General features: G+C 35.4%; 1 protein-coding gene across 2 annotated transcripts; it reads left to right on the forward strand.

Annotated features, from left to right (window-relative positions):
* Nucleotides 1–541: 541 nt before the first annotated feature.
* LOC145572471 (uncharacterized) lies at nt 542–3983 on the forward strand. Of its 2 annotated transcripts, XM_081631443.1 has the most exons (11): nt 542–673; nt 1218–1281; nt 1376–1453; nt 1536–2224; nt 2308–2448; nt 2542–2607; nt 2698–2906; nt 2992–3082; nt 3167–3280; nt 3364–3513; nt 3593–3983. In XM_081631443.1, the coding sequence occupies exons 4-11, from the start codon at nt 2093–2095 to the stop codon at nt 3701–3703; spliced, it is 1014 nt and encodes a 337-aa protein (XP_081487569.1). In that variant the 5' UTR covers nt 542–673; nt 1218–1281; nt 1376–1453; nt 1536–2092; the 3' UTR covers nt 3704–3983. The 2 variants fall into 2 exon arrangements, with proteins under 2 accessions (XP_081487569.1, XP_081487570.1); XM_081631444.1 differs by lacking the exons at nt 542–673; nt 1218–1281; nt 1376–1453 and having other exon boundaries at nt 1464–2224.
* Nucleotides 3984–14857: the final 10874 nt, after the last annotated feature.

The raw sequence follows: 14857 nt of genomic DNA on the forward strand, positions 1-14857 counted from the left end.
GTCTTCATCCAAATCTTTGATCAACCGCTACCACGACTGCCTTCTCCCATCGTTCAAATATCTTCTTCCCTCCCTCCGATCTTCTCTACTGTCCTATGTCATAAATTCAATTTCATCAAGTGAAAAGCGAAGTGACCATATCAATAAATAAATTCACAATAATCTTAATTAATGTACTCCATCATCAAAAGCTATTAATTAATCGGGAAATCTAAGTTAATAAGCCTGATTCACAAGGATTGTAAATCAGGGGGTATTTCCGTCCTTTCAACGATTATGGAATGGGTATAAAGGTAAAAGTACGGTGATGTTGTGTAAACGATAACTTGGTTGGGTATTTGTTGACTAACGGTTTCATTGGTCAAAGAATTAACAACTCGTTAGTTGTCTTCACTTTCAAAAATTGGTTTGTTTCACTTTACCAAACACAATAACCCTAACATTTTTTCCGACCAGGTGAGGGCAAATTGCTTTTGTTATCGATGAATGTGATTCAGAAATAATAATTATCAAGTGTATTTTGCGCTCCAATTTGTAATTATCAAGTGTATTTTGCGCTCCAATTTGTAATCCGTAAACCAATTACGAAGAACATCAGGTGACAGGTCCTGTTCCTAATTTTGAACTGAATATCAGTTCCTGTTCATCTATTTTCCAGAGGAGGCGAATCCTTGTAAGTTCAATTCCCTCATATTTTAATTAGTTTCTTGGTACAGGTTTGTGTTTAGGGGTTTTTTGGATATAATGGTGAAATAATAATTGCTTTCTAGCATATGATTTAAGTTCAATTGGTTCAGTATAGTGTATTATAATATTCATTGTGGTTAGAAATGATAATGTTGAGAATTGTTTCTCATATCAGTAACTAATTCAATTGATTGTGTAAAGTGTACTGTCATAATCAATAGGCACAAGTACATTTTGTTATTTGAATAATCAAGTTGAACAAGCAGAATCGCTTGAGTATAGTGTAATGTAGATTGCGGTTATAATTCTTGATATTTGAAATATATGGATTGCTTTGTGTAGAGTTTGTAGTTTTTGGCCTTAGGATGAGCCCAGAACTTCATTTTGTTGATCGAATAATCAATTGGCACAAGAAGTACATTTAGTTCAGTGGCAAATCACGTTGAACAAGGAAAGTCGCCTGAGTATAGTGAATTGTAGAATGTGGTTATAATTCTCGATAACTGAAATATATGGCTTGGTTTGTGTAGAGTTTGGGGAGTACTTGGTGCCTTTAGGATGGAACAACTCAAATGTTTCCCAGCAGTGTTCAAGGTAAAACTTGAGTTGAATTGAAAAGTTGAATATATGGATTCGGTTCTATTTTTAGCCAGAATGTTGATTATGTTTATTTAACATGATTTTGTAGGATGACAACTTAACTGTAGGCGGTCACGTCAAATCCAAAGGGGAAGTGCTAAAGGAGTATTTTAAGACTAGGTTTAAGGTATCATAATTAATACTTATTTTTACATGCGAATCTGGTGTTATGTTCTTATGTGGTTGGTTGTTGTTGTCCGATGTTTCAGCCTCCGAATCTAAATTGTCGGGTTAAGAGCTTTAGTAGAATATGTCAAACTTTTGACTCTCGTCGCAGACGCTGGGTATATGAAATGGGATTCGGTGGGTTGCTATATTTGACTGGTGATCTGCACCTCCCTAGGCAGCTGTGTTACTGGTTAATGACCCGAATTGATCCGTTTAACAAGATGCTAATTACGCCAGATGGAAGTTATTTAAGGCTATCTAGAAATCAAGTGCATTGGGTTCTTGGGATTCCGAATGGTCGAAAGGCTGTTCCAACTTATAAAACAATAAATAAGGTGCAGCGGGAAAAGACTAAACACATTGTTTCTAAGTATGGTCAAAGCCGCAACAGCATTTCTAGCACTGTAGACTCAGGGATGTATTCATCTATTGGAATTCCTGTGTATCCTCGGTTAATGGATAGGTTAGAGTGCCATTGGGAAGATCATGAGGAGGAAGAATTTAAGACACTTTTCCTATTGCTTGCACTGGATATGGTCTTGTGTCCAACGTTGTCCCCTAGGCTGTCGTCTGCTCTTGTCCTGCCTTTTCATGTGCTATGGACGCCTTGGATTACGATTGGTGCACGTTGGTCCTCACAAATCTTCTTCAAAGTGTCCGTTCATTTGGTCGTAGGTTTTACTCACAAGGTCATGCTGGTGGATGTGGAGGCTGCACGTTGTTTGCGTTGGTATATAATAATCTATTTCAGTATTATATTCATTCTATTACCTCCAACCGAGGGCAAATAATTTCTATTTTGGTTGAAAACAGATTTTCTATTTAGACCGACTTGATCGGGAGGCCGTAGATTGGGGTGTGTTCCCTAGGTTGAAGGTTTGGAATTTCAAACAAATTATACTTGCAAGTAAGGAAGACAGGTCAATCACAGGAGGTGATTATGGGAAAATAGGGGTAAAAGCAATTTTGCCATTAAATATTTTTTTTAAAATTATAATTGTGGGAAATACTTTGTTTATTCAGCAAGCTGTTATGTTTGTATTGTAGACTCTGGACGTTGCTTATGGGGAGATACACCTAAGGCAGGCAAGAGATACTGATGGACCGGTAAAGGTAATCCACCTTGAATAATGTTTGGGTGTTTTGCCATTAAATATTTTGTGTGAAATGTCTTTAAATTTGTTAAATTGTATAAATTTGGAGGTTGAGCCTGATGAGAACATGGATACTTTGCCAACAAGAGCAAGGCGTGGCGCGTCCAGATCAAAGTACCCTCATCAAAGAGTTGACAACACATCTGTGGCTGGAAATGCTGTCATTGATGAGTTTCACACAACACTTACCAGAACAAAAACAGCTGCATATGGTTATGATGCTCCATATGGTCATAGTTTCTTAGAGGCTTTGAACAGGTACATATACCAGACTATGTTTCAATAATATTTGTTGACTTTGCATTGGAATATGTAGTACTTACCTTGTTGTTTAATATCACAGGGGAATTTCTAAAGAAGCCATGTTTCTGTTTAGACGTATTACTTCATTTGTAATGAGTAATTGTACTTCGTCGGCCGTATTTCCATTACGGGTATAATGTGGCTTGTTGACTCTAGTTTGGGTTTGATATAATTGTTTTGTTGTTATAGAGCCGCTAACAACATTGCCTTTGTAGTGTGAGGTTGTGTCGTTTGGTGGTGGATGTTCCCAATTGCAGAAGTTGGTGACGCCATCGTTGTTCAGTTTTGTTACTAATCCTGGCTCCCGTTTTTTAGTGGTTGTATCGGAGGTGAGTCTTGCTGGCTTGGTGCATAATACACTATAACGATAACTATGTAATGTCTTACTCACTAATGGATATTTTCTTTTCAGGTTTACGTTCCTGGTACTCCTACGTTTGTCACAGGTACTCCAGTGTTCTTCCACATATGCGTTGCTTTGAAAGCTACGTCTCCATCGTCGGAAATGTTACTAATACATGCTGATTCTGTAGCCCCAACCATAAATGTTGATAAAAGATCGGTGAGTGATTTCTTAAAGATGATCACCTTATAACTCATATGTAAACCTAACACTAGAACACGTTTCTTTTCACGTGCAGATAATGAATTCGGATCAAGTACATGACAACATTTTCCAATACTGCCTGAAGGGTCTGGCCGAATGCAAGTTATCAAGGAACCTTGTGTTGCTGGATACCAGTCGTCCATGAGGTATTTTAATCACCAGTATGTCGATGTTATTGGGCCCCGGTCTATTCAATAAGTCTTGGCCATAGCCCACAAATCATATGTCACTGTTTTATTTATGATAGTTGGGTCCTGTATAAACTTGTTGTATTCTTTCATAGAACTAAACACAGCCCAAGTTTAGATACACATACTGGTTTTAATTCAGTACAAGCTGTAAGTTCAATTGCAGTTTAGGACTTTAGAGTGTAGACCATAATTTTATATGAATATAAAACTACACCCAAATGGGCCACACAGGCATATTCATTAGTCATCAAATGCCCAAAATTCGATAATACTTCTTTACGTTGAATGTATTAAGTTAAAAAATAAAAATGGTTAAACGTAAAAGACATATTCATTATTCATACTTTCATGCAACTAACATTACATAAAATTTGCCCAAACATTAATATTGCTCACACACGACAGATTACATTCACATTTTGATGTCATTTAACTAATCGTGCATAATCCGATAATTATACGGCTCAACACATTACAGACAGCAGGTGCCGAGTACCCACTTCTTTGAATTGCTAATACTTTCGAGTAACCTATAACTGTTGTTTTTGTTGAACACTAAGATTGCGCTGCCCCCATCAACATTCGTGGTGGAAGAACCGTAAATTGCATACGGGTAAATACAGTTACTAATTATACGGGCCATGTGTATGGACACCCTAGTTTCAGTTAAGATGATCACATCCGGCATATTTAATTCATAAATTAACGTAATTCTAGGCAGAACGTGTTCCTGGCCATGCTTTTACAGTTCCACACCATGTATTTTACTTTAGAATCTAATCCGACAACCGCTCGCATTTTGAAGCCTAACTCAATTGATCTTCCATCTAGCAAGTTGCTTGTGTGTAATTTTGACTTCACTGTGATTTGATGTATGGCCAAAGGCCTCGTTGTTACAAAAAGGTGAAGGTAATCATTAAAACTATTCATGGATATTTTATGCTCTTCACTACTAATAATAGTCGAAAGAAGAGTTGGACAGACTGACCCACCAAATAAAGATGAGAGCGCTTTTGGGATTATGCTTTCACTACCGAAACCACCAGCACCTCCTTTGTTGTTCAGAATCCATTGTACCGCAACCTTCAACGGTTTTGGCCATAGTGCAAGATCAGATAGATCAGGCAAATAACCCGGTTTGACCTTATTACTCTTATGAATAATAATTACATCTCCCCCCATTTTCGTCCCTTTCGCAATTGACTTAGCATCCACAATTTTGATGGGCACTTCACCTTTACCATTAAGAACACACGTCTTTACATATGCTATAATTCCTTTTGACAATAGGTTTTCTGGTGTGTTTTCAATTTTTTTTGGAAGATGAGGTTTTATCATGGTGGCAGGTATGAAAAGCTTCCCACATTGTTTTACAGACCTCATTCTTTTTTTTTTCCCTATTAGTGGGACAAATAATTTTTGTAGGACTCATTTGTATATGCAGAGAAGGTAAAGATTACACGAAATTGTTTTATGTATATTAAAAACTCAACTCCATACGTATTTATACATGCACTAAAATGTCAGTGGGAAAAATATTATTTTAAATAAAAACAAATATAAATTTAATAATATTAATAACCAAAATTCTTCACGCTTTAACATTATCCCCCAAAAAAGGGCGCGAGGAGAAAATTTTTGCCGCCCTTGATCCAAATAATAATAATGAAAAAAATGTCCCACACACTACACATTTAGGCAAGTATTATTTTCCTCCTTCGGACCACTGGATAATAGGGCTAGGGTTAGGGTTTGAGAAATGGTTTTTTTAGTTATATATAATATTTTTTGGCCAGAGTGTTAACATGTTTACACAAGTGAAGATATGTACATGAAATGCTTTTAAATTTGTACTCAAAGTTTTTTATGTTATTTACTTAGTGCTGTCAAATTTCAAATCAAAATCGTTTAACTGCCCGAAACCAATTGACCCAAATGAGAAGCAAACCGATTAAAAACTGTTTTTTTGAAACCTAAAACCGACCCCAACCATATGTGAATAAACCCGATAGCGAACCGATCCGTATAATGTTACACCGTATAAGAACCGAACCAGTACTAAATTGAACTGAAACCAAACCGTATAAGAAGCCGTAAATGAACCGAACCAGTTCTAAACCGAACTAAAATCAAACCGAACCAAAAAAGAACTAAACTGTTTCTAACCCGAAACCGCTTTAAACCCGAAACCGTTAGAATCGGGATAAAAACCGTTTACACCAAACCGTTAACAACCCGAGACCCGTTTGCACCAAACTTCATATAAATCGAACCGTTTATAAACCGAGCGGCTTGCACACCGAATCGTTTATGAACCGGACCACTTATAAAGAGAATATTAAAATCAAGTTAAAAGGTGTTTTAAATGAAATTTAATTATCATAGTACAAAAATTCTTCCTGCCAAATTAATATTTATATAAAATTTATTATCATAGTATAACCCACCTATTAATATATTTTAGAGATTCGTAAACTTGTCTGTAATTCGTAGGTTTATTCATAGAATCATCATTATGAAGCGAATTGTAAATAATATAAACATGGCGATTTAAAACTTACTTATGTTGATGCATGATTTTTTAATTAAATTATTCTCATAATATAAATAACATATCGCCTTAAATATAATTATCATCGCAAAGGTTTTCAAAAAAAAATTATCATCGAATAAGTATTAATCTATCACGATACTTACAAAAGTTAAACGCCGTCTTTCTACTTATCTATTTAATTAATAATATTCTAATTATAACGTTAAAATTTATATATAACATTATGTGGTGTCTATATTTCTTTTACTATTGTTCATTATATAAATTTAAACAGAAATTAAATTTTTGACAAACCATTAGCCATAATATCAATCCGACTTCATAATGTTCAGAAACGTTTACACATCTAATGTTAATACAACTTTCACTTAATAATAAAACCATCCAAAATATTTAACACGATTAATATAAGAACACAATAAACATCATAAAACGATACATAGAGAACGCCAAACTCGAGGTACATCAAAATAGAACCAACCCAATACTGCTCATAGCCGATACCCTAAGACGCCAAATACTTTGATACTTGATGTTGGAAAAATTAGGCTAAAATCCAACAACACCCATACGCGTTTGAGGCTTTACTTCGACGACTCGCCCTTAAATATTTTGCAAGCAAATGAAATTGGACTCATTGGACTGGCTTTCCTCCCCTAATCGGAAATAAAATAAAACAGATTAATATCATTCAATATGTGTCGAAATGGTCAACCCTAATTTAGAACGTTAAAGTTAAACATATTTTACCTGAATGACTACATCTGTCACCGCACATGTCGACATAATTGGATTTCCTACCAATTTGATAAATTCTTCCACGTACAGTATAGCCGTACCACCCCAGCAAGAGTTAATTAATGAGGTTCTCACTCGGAACCTCCACGACAATTGGCTTACCACTGCATTCACGTTTTCATCCAAATGCCTTGTTTCTAAAAGAACTACAACGGTGGGCTGGAAAGCAGCATACATTCGACCGAAATTCTCAAGGAAAGACCCCCTAGCTATTCCACGAACATTCCAACAAACAATCCGAGTGTTTGAAGGAACGTTGTGAATATAAGGAATCCAGCTAGGGCAACTCACTGGATCAAAAGCTACGATGTTGAAAGGTCCCCTCTTTTTCGATTCCTTGGCTTTGTATATTTGAATTATAACAACACACTCAAATAAGGGAACATTCAGCACTTGTATTGCGTCCGTAAAAGTTCCTATGCACAAATACATAGTATTCAAGCACAATCTTACCGGAGGTACAATTAAATCGAGCACCGGCTTCGGGTTGATCAAGTGTTGCAAGTTGCGGGGGATGGTATGTAGGTATTCCAAACACCACTTCACCAAGGACTTACCCTGAATAGAGACCGGGTACAAGTCCTCAACGCTTGGAATGTGAGCAGGTTTTGTTTGTTCGGACAAGTCTTTAGGTCTCATTTTTAAAGTGGATATTTCTGGGGTGTGTTTTAGGGTTGAGGATCATAGCAGCAATGGTCTTTCGAGAAACATATGCCGGTGAGTTAGAAGAGTCGCGGCAAAGAAAGTACATTGAATTCATGTCCTTTTCGGATTCTTAGCCTTGTGGAGGGTGGAAGTAAAGTAGAGAACGGTTCATGGTTTTGGTATACGCTATTCTAGGCCACGACATGATTACAGAAGGGAGTAGTGCTGTTTTTGGTAAAAAGAGAGGAATGATGATGTGGTGTATGTTTAATTCCTACAACATTAAATACACATTCCATGTACATATGTAATGACAAAGCCCTAATTCCAACTTCCTTGGGTAATTTGTTGCTCCAATTTATTAATTACGTATAGAATATAATTGCTCACTCCACTGAAATTAATGACACATTTAATTAATGGTAAACTTTCTCGTAATGAAATTTATAGAATGATTCTATGGAAATGTTAAATTCAACAAACCTTAAAAAAATAATGCACTCAATTTGGTATTGCCTCCGTGTTATTTTAACAGTCACAGTATGACCGACATGTAGTTTGAGGCTGAATGCAGTCATCGACTGAACTGAAATGGACTGAACTAAATTGAACTGAGGTGAACTGAGTTGAGCTCAAACAAACTGAAGTAACGGAGGTTAACGGAACACAACTGAATTCAACAGAACTTTAATGAGCTAAATTGAACGTAAATTAAACGTTTAAGAACCGCCCTACATTTAGGACAAGCGAAGTGGTACACCTAACATTGTTCAGATCATAATCACGTTACTGACTATCTTTACCAATAACTCTCACTTTATTTTATGTTCATTATTTAAATTTATAATATCTTTTAAACATAATACCACTTATAACATTAATCTAGTAGTTACTTAGTTAAATTGTCTGTTATACGACCATTATAAAGTTTAACAAGTGACTTAGCTTTTTCTAACTGCGGAATTTTAAAGTTATAACTTTCGTTAGTCCCTCAATACCCAAACAAAACTAAATCCAAACCCCTAAGTAGCAAGGTACTTCACAATTAAAACCCCTCACGAGCAATTATCTCACCATCCAAACCCCTCAATAGAATTAACATATACAAAAAATTGAATTAAATTAATGATTCCTTTATAAAAGCTACGATCGTGGAAAAGAACTTGTAACATGGTACATATCTCGCACACATTGATATAAAAATTCAACCTTGGAGGAGTTGAATTGATAAAGATGTAAGGGTGATTCCCATCTGATTCGTATGAACGCTCTTAGGGTATTCCTTTTTATTATTTAAATTTACTATATTTGTTTTTTGGGTAATATATTTTGGTCTAAATTACCATTGTTTTACAATTTTTATACACAGCCGTTCTTACTTATCCATGTGCTATTATACCTTTTGTAAAATTTTAATAGTTTTTCAAAACACATTATTATTTTCTCTCTCCTCTCTCCTCGAATTTCTTCCCCCCACATGCACAATACTGTATTTTTCAATATTATTGTCCTTTCAATCATTGGAAATATTTCAACATACCTCAACTTTATACATTTTGTTAATAACCGCACAAAATGTCAAACGTAACAAAAAATAAGGGAACGAAGGGAGTGTAAAATAAAACAACAAACGACTACTTTTTATATACACACTGCACCAAATGGAGATGGACATATATCAACACTTATTGTGTTAGATTAAATGAATCGAAAAAAGTAAATTTCAACCTAAATTAAGAGAAAAGGATCGGAAATATTCTGATTTCGGAGACAATTAATCAATATCGTAAAGTTTTACTCCCTCCGTTTTTAATTACTTGCTCTATTTTTCCATTCGCGGATTTTTATGAGAAATTGGAAAAAGTAACAAAATATGAAATAGTGGGGTTGGTTATGGAATTATAAAGAAAATATATTAAGTTTTTATAAACGGATGGAGTACTTTGTATGCACAACTAAGTTCAAATTTGGATTTTTAAATCAACATTTTTTTTGGCTTCACGACTACCCATGAACATAATGACCTATTACCTACAAGTTGTGATTTTCAATGCAGTAACATTAGGGTATGATTACTCTCAATATACTGGATGGTATGGAGAACAAATTGGATTTGATTTGTATGAATTAGGATATTCTGTAGGATTTGGTCTACCTTATCACACACTTGGGTGGAGGACCATACCCTGCATCTATCCGTGCTTGTACCAGCTCCCCTATTATACTGATGCTTTGTTTCAATCACGTCCAATTCTTATCAAATTTTATCCGGTCGATATGTATTGTTAATAGCTGACTATTTTTTGTTTAATCCCAAAACAGGGGTGTAACATAAAACAGAAGAATTCAAATTCTTATTTAGTTGCTTCTTTGTCATGAGTCATGATTAATATGTGTAGAATCCATACACACACCCAAGGTTTTAAATATTAATCGCACACGTTAGTTTTCATTGTATAAGGTGAACCCTTTGAATAATGTTTTCCACAATGTCATATTGAGTTTGGGTACATTTTTCAGGTCAATTTGTTAACAATTCATGTAATGATGTTTACGTTTAATCATTATTAATTTTTTCATTTATTGTAAGAGAAATTGCTGTTATTTTTAGTTTTTTTATAAAAAAAATAATTTTATTTTTTTAATTTTTTATTTTAATTGTGAATAAAAGAGGTCATATTGAAAATGAGAATGACAATTTGGGGATAGTGAAATTAATCACCCAAACAGCACTATCTCTTTATATATTACTATAGATAATTATACGGTGAACATCAATTAACCAAAAGCGTAATAGTGACATTTTTCTTTCCCAAATCCCATAGTTATTGTTTAGTGTATGTTTATTCCAAGACTAAGACTTATACATCAGTTTCCCACTTACTTATAATTACTTTTTTATTACTCAAACTCATACAAGACTTTCTCCAATTTAACACATTGTTCGAAAACCCACTCCAAAAGTACTCATCCAATTAAAATTTATCACATTAATTTATTTAAATATTTATTAATAATGTTAATTTGGTGAGTTGGCAAAAGACTATTGCCCAACATAATTATTTTTCTCCATTTGTAAAGTCTGAAGTTGGGTTTTATAATCCAAAGCACAACTCAATACTATTAATAGTCTTAATAGAGATTAACTTCTACTTTTAATAAAAGCATTTCAATTTAAAAACATAATTATACAAATAACAAACATTAAGATCCAAAATTAAGCACACATAACAACATAAATTCCATAGTGTTACACATAATTGTAGACACCCAAATGTGTCTCCCCAAAACCAAACCCAGTGATGAATACCTTTTGCGTCGAATGATAATCGAACGAGGTGAAAGCGTGAAAGGTCAAGTGTTGCGGTTGGTTTTTATTAAGAATTCTTTCTTTCTGTTTTCGAAAAACAACTCTATTTTATGAAAACAGCCAATCCAGTTTATTTTGGTCCACGACAAGGGTCCAATAATAGTGTAGTTGGATGGGGCTTGCAAAGAGCTTTCCAACGATATATTATAAGCCCAATTCCGATGAATAATGAGGAAGTTATGGCCAAAATACTAAATTGGGCCCTGTTTGATCTTTACATGCGGCCCAATGATCTAGGGGAGGGCCCAATGTTAATTATTATTCCTAAAATTATTAGAATTAATTATAGTCTTCTAGAATTCTTTAGAAGGTTCTCTTTAATTCCAATAGAATTAGAATTAATAATTATATTTTGATAAGTTTTACTTGGAATAAAATATTTGAAAAGTACGATTTCAGTTTCCATACGGACTTTACGAATCAAATTTGATTGATAAGTGGACTCCGTGTTTGAAAGCGCGTAGGAATCCAGGCTGTTGCCAAACGACAAGCCTGTCGCCACGCGACAAGCCTTGTTGCCACGCGACAGACCCTGTCGCCAGGCGACAAGGTCGGTTTTGTAGCGACATCGTGGAGTTTTATTCCTTATCAAATTCTACCTATTTCCGATTGTTTTCTTATAAATAGGGTCCTAAACCTCCGTTTTTAATCATCAACAATCAATTAATTATTATTCACAACAATCACCATCAAACAATCAACAATCACCTATTCTCTCTATGCTCTTATCTCTCTAGTTTTTCATAAACAAAATTCCGCATTCACGAGATCTAGAAACACCTAGCCAAGTTCGAAGTTGCCTTCGCCCTAGACGTGAAAGGTTATAATTTATGAGGGTTTGGTCCCAAATCTCTATTTCAATTATTTAATTTAATTTTTTTGATTTTATACTTTTCCTTGAAGTTACTAACGCGTGTATTTTGTTATTAGAAAGAGGCACGAGGCATCAAAGTATGTAATCTTATTGCTCTATTCTTGTGGAAAGCATGTTTAAATTTGTTTAATTCCTAGTATCATGTTAGGATGTTTCTGTTCCTTTCTAGTATCATGTTTAGGGTGCTTCCTATGCTTTCTAATATCATATCAATATCATGTTAGTATCATGTTAGGGCTAAAGCTTTGATTTTTATTGCTTAGTGACATGCTAGGGTTTGTTATTAATCTTGTTAGTATCATGCCTAGGATCTTGCTATTATTATGCTTTATTTTTAATACGATTATTTTAATTATGATGATTATTATTATGTTGCTTGATATTGATTATTTACTGTTATTGCTTGATCACGCCTTTTATGCATGTTTAAAGGGAATTTGTACTTGTAATCACGCTTAATAAGATAATTAATAATATTGTTTAGGCTAATATGGTTATAATTCAAGTGATCGCCAATAATAGTTTTGTCTGTGCATTAAATTCAACCAACATAGATAAACAGGTTTAGGGTTAACCTATTGATTGCATGTTAGTCAGAAAGCGCACATGAATACGAGTAGAATAAAGTAGAGGCCTATTATTAGGGCAGGTTCAATCTCTTTTAGGTTGGATTTGTACCTTCATTCCCGAACACCAGTCATGGTTCCAGACCTTTTGGAGTTGACGATCTCATGGATCGTTAAGGGGTGTAATCTTCACCTTGTGAACGGTTTACAAGTTCCTAAAAATTGTTTGCAACTCTTTTGCTCTAGCTTCCTTCCCTTTGGACGCCACCATGCTTAAGTGTATGATCACAGTGGGGTTCAAGTTTGGGGCAATTCTTGAAATATTCCCTACAGTTTTTGGCGACTCCACTGGGGAGGATTTCTATTTTAATTCTTGAAATTTATTTCGGCAATGATTTAGAATGAGTGGATGAGACTCGAAAAGTTCTAAGTATTTCATGTGCGTAATTTTTATTAGCATTATTGTCATATGCATAAAAAAGGTACTCATTGGATAGACCATCCGAAATGAGTAAAAAACATAGGATTTTTACACATAGGAAACTTGAGAAATATCTTTCACAACTAGAATTGAAATAATACTGCGAAATCTGGAAAACTCTAAGAACGTAGATACCTGCCGAGGCATGTAGGAACTAGCGTCTAGAAAACAGGGCTTGTCGCCTGTAAAGTGCTTCTATCGCCTAGCGACAGTTCTGTCGGTTGGCGACAGGGGTACTTTTGCGGCGACAGTACCTGTAGTCTGGCACCAAGTTCTTCCAATACCGAGCCAGAACTCTGCCTTCGTGTTTTGACCATTTCTAGCATTGTTGGCTTGATTCTACTTCCTGATTGAGTTTTTCTCTCTTTTCTGAAACCCATATGTGTTCTACATATGGACATAACCCTCTGGGGGTTCACGCTCCATCTACCCAATCGAACGCTCCTGGCAACGACGGGTACATCCGAGTTTGTGAATCCACCAAACCGTGGAAGCAAGTTTTTAACTTGCGGGGTCCCATCCACTCGCGCCAACCCTTCCAAAGGTAAAGCTTCCGCGCGGTGCATCCGGACTCATAACCATGGACCCTCTTTGACTAACCCATATCCTAAACTTTAGAGAACTAGAGCCATGGTTAGGTTGCAAACTCATTGCATCATATTGTGACTATTTGAACTATTTGTGCATTCTTTGCTTGTGCATACCCTATATGTGCTAACCGTTTGTTTGACTTGTGTTTAAGTCTAAATAAATTAATTAATGACTAAAAAGGACTTTGTCTAACTAATTAATTAATTAATTTGACTAATTAAAGACTAATAAAATAATTAATCTGACTTAGTACGACTGTAGGCATGTCCCCTTAAAGTAATCTTACTGGAAACAGTCCCAGATTAATGTGCCAGCAATGGCGCAGGAGTCTGGGCTGTGGCGCCGCAGTTTACTGCTTGTCACCTGGCGACAAGCTTCAAACTCTGGCGACAGTTCTGTTGTTCTGGCGATAGTCCAGATTCTTACTCTAGTCATCACGACGAGTCTAATTAAACAGTTTGCTAATCAGTTCGATTATTTGATTAATAAATAGTACCTTTGTTAAGTCCTTAATTCAGTTTAGTCACATAGTCTGGCCGCATGGTCTTACACAAGAACCTTAACATGTCACATACACTCACTAGTGTTAACACACACTTTATATAGTCACCATGACCATGTCTTAGGTTCATACATGAGTCGGTTTTTTCCGTCATTTGAATTGGGGGTACATTCTATTCCTAATTTTTTCTCCATCTACATCATCTTTCCATTCTCTACATGCTTTCCCCATGTCACAATATTCATTCTTCCTACCTTCTTCCATCTATTGCATGTTGAATAGAGTTGAGTCAAATAATTAACAACGAATATCCCTTAATTTCCCTTTCCACATTACTTGGTCAAAGAGAAAGGAGCACTTAACCAAGACAACACTTTTGATAAAGCATCACTTTTTTATAAAACAAAAGGGTTGTAGTAATGGCCGGCGAAAAAGAAATTTTCTTAAGTAATATTAGTGAAAGCTCGTCAAGCCTGGAAGAGGATGTTCAGGAATTACGAAATACCATTGTCACGCTTATGGGTGCAATAGAAGGACTAAGAGATTGGATAATGGTTATTGAACAGCGTTCTCATTATCAACACCATAGAGGCCATGATCACACCACCGAAGTATGTCTCGCTCTCAAAGATCGTGTTCAAGACCTCACTGATTCAAGTTTCCTTCATGTTCCTCCGCGCGACAAGAAGGCCCGGATTAGTAACGATAACAACAGTGGTTGTATAGG

This window comes from Chenopodium album, chromosome 12, assembly GCF_948465745.1.
Source record: "Chenopodium album chromosome 12, dcCheAlbu1.1, whole genome shotgun sequence".
In the NCBI taxonomy this organism is placed as follows: Eukaryota; Viridiplantae; Streptophyta; class Magnoliopsida; order Caryophyllales; family Amaranthaceae; genus Chenopodium; species Chenopodium album.

Bases quoted from the DNA above. Each gene is read 5' to 3' on its own strand.
- LOC145572471 (XM_081631443.1), top strand. From the start codon at position 2,093: ATGGACGCCTTGGATTACGATTGGTGCACGTTGGTCCTCACAAATCTT. The intron at 3,083-3,166 runs GTATAATGTGGC...TTGCCTTTGTAG, and splicing joins CGGCCGTATTTCCATTACGG to TGTGAGGTTGTGTCGTTTGG. The intron at 3,281-3,363 runs GTGAGTCTTGCT...TTTTCTTTTCAG, and splicing joins TTTTAGTGGTTGTATCGGAG to GTTTACGTTCCTGGTACTCC.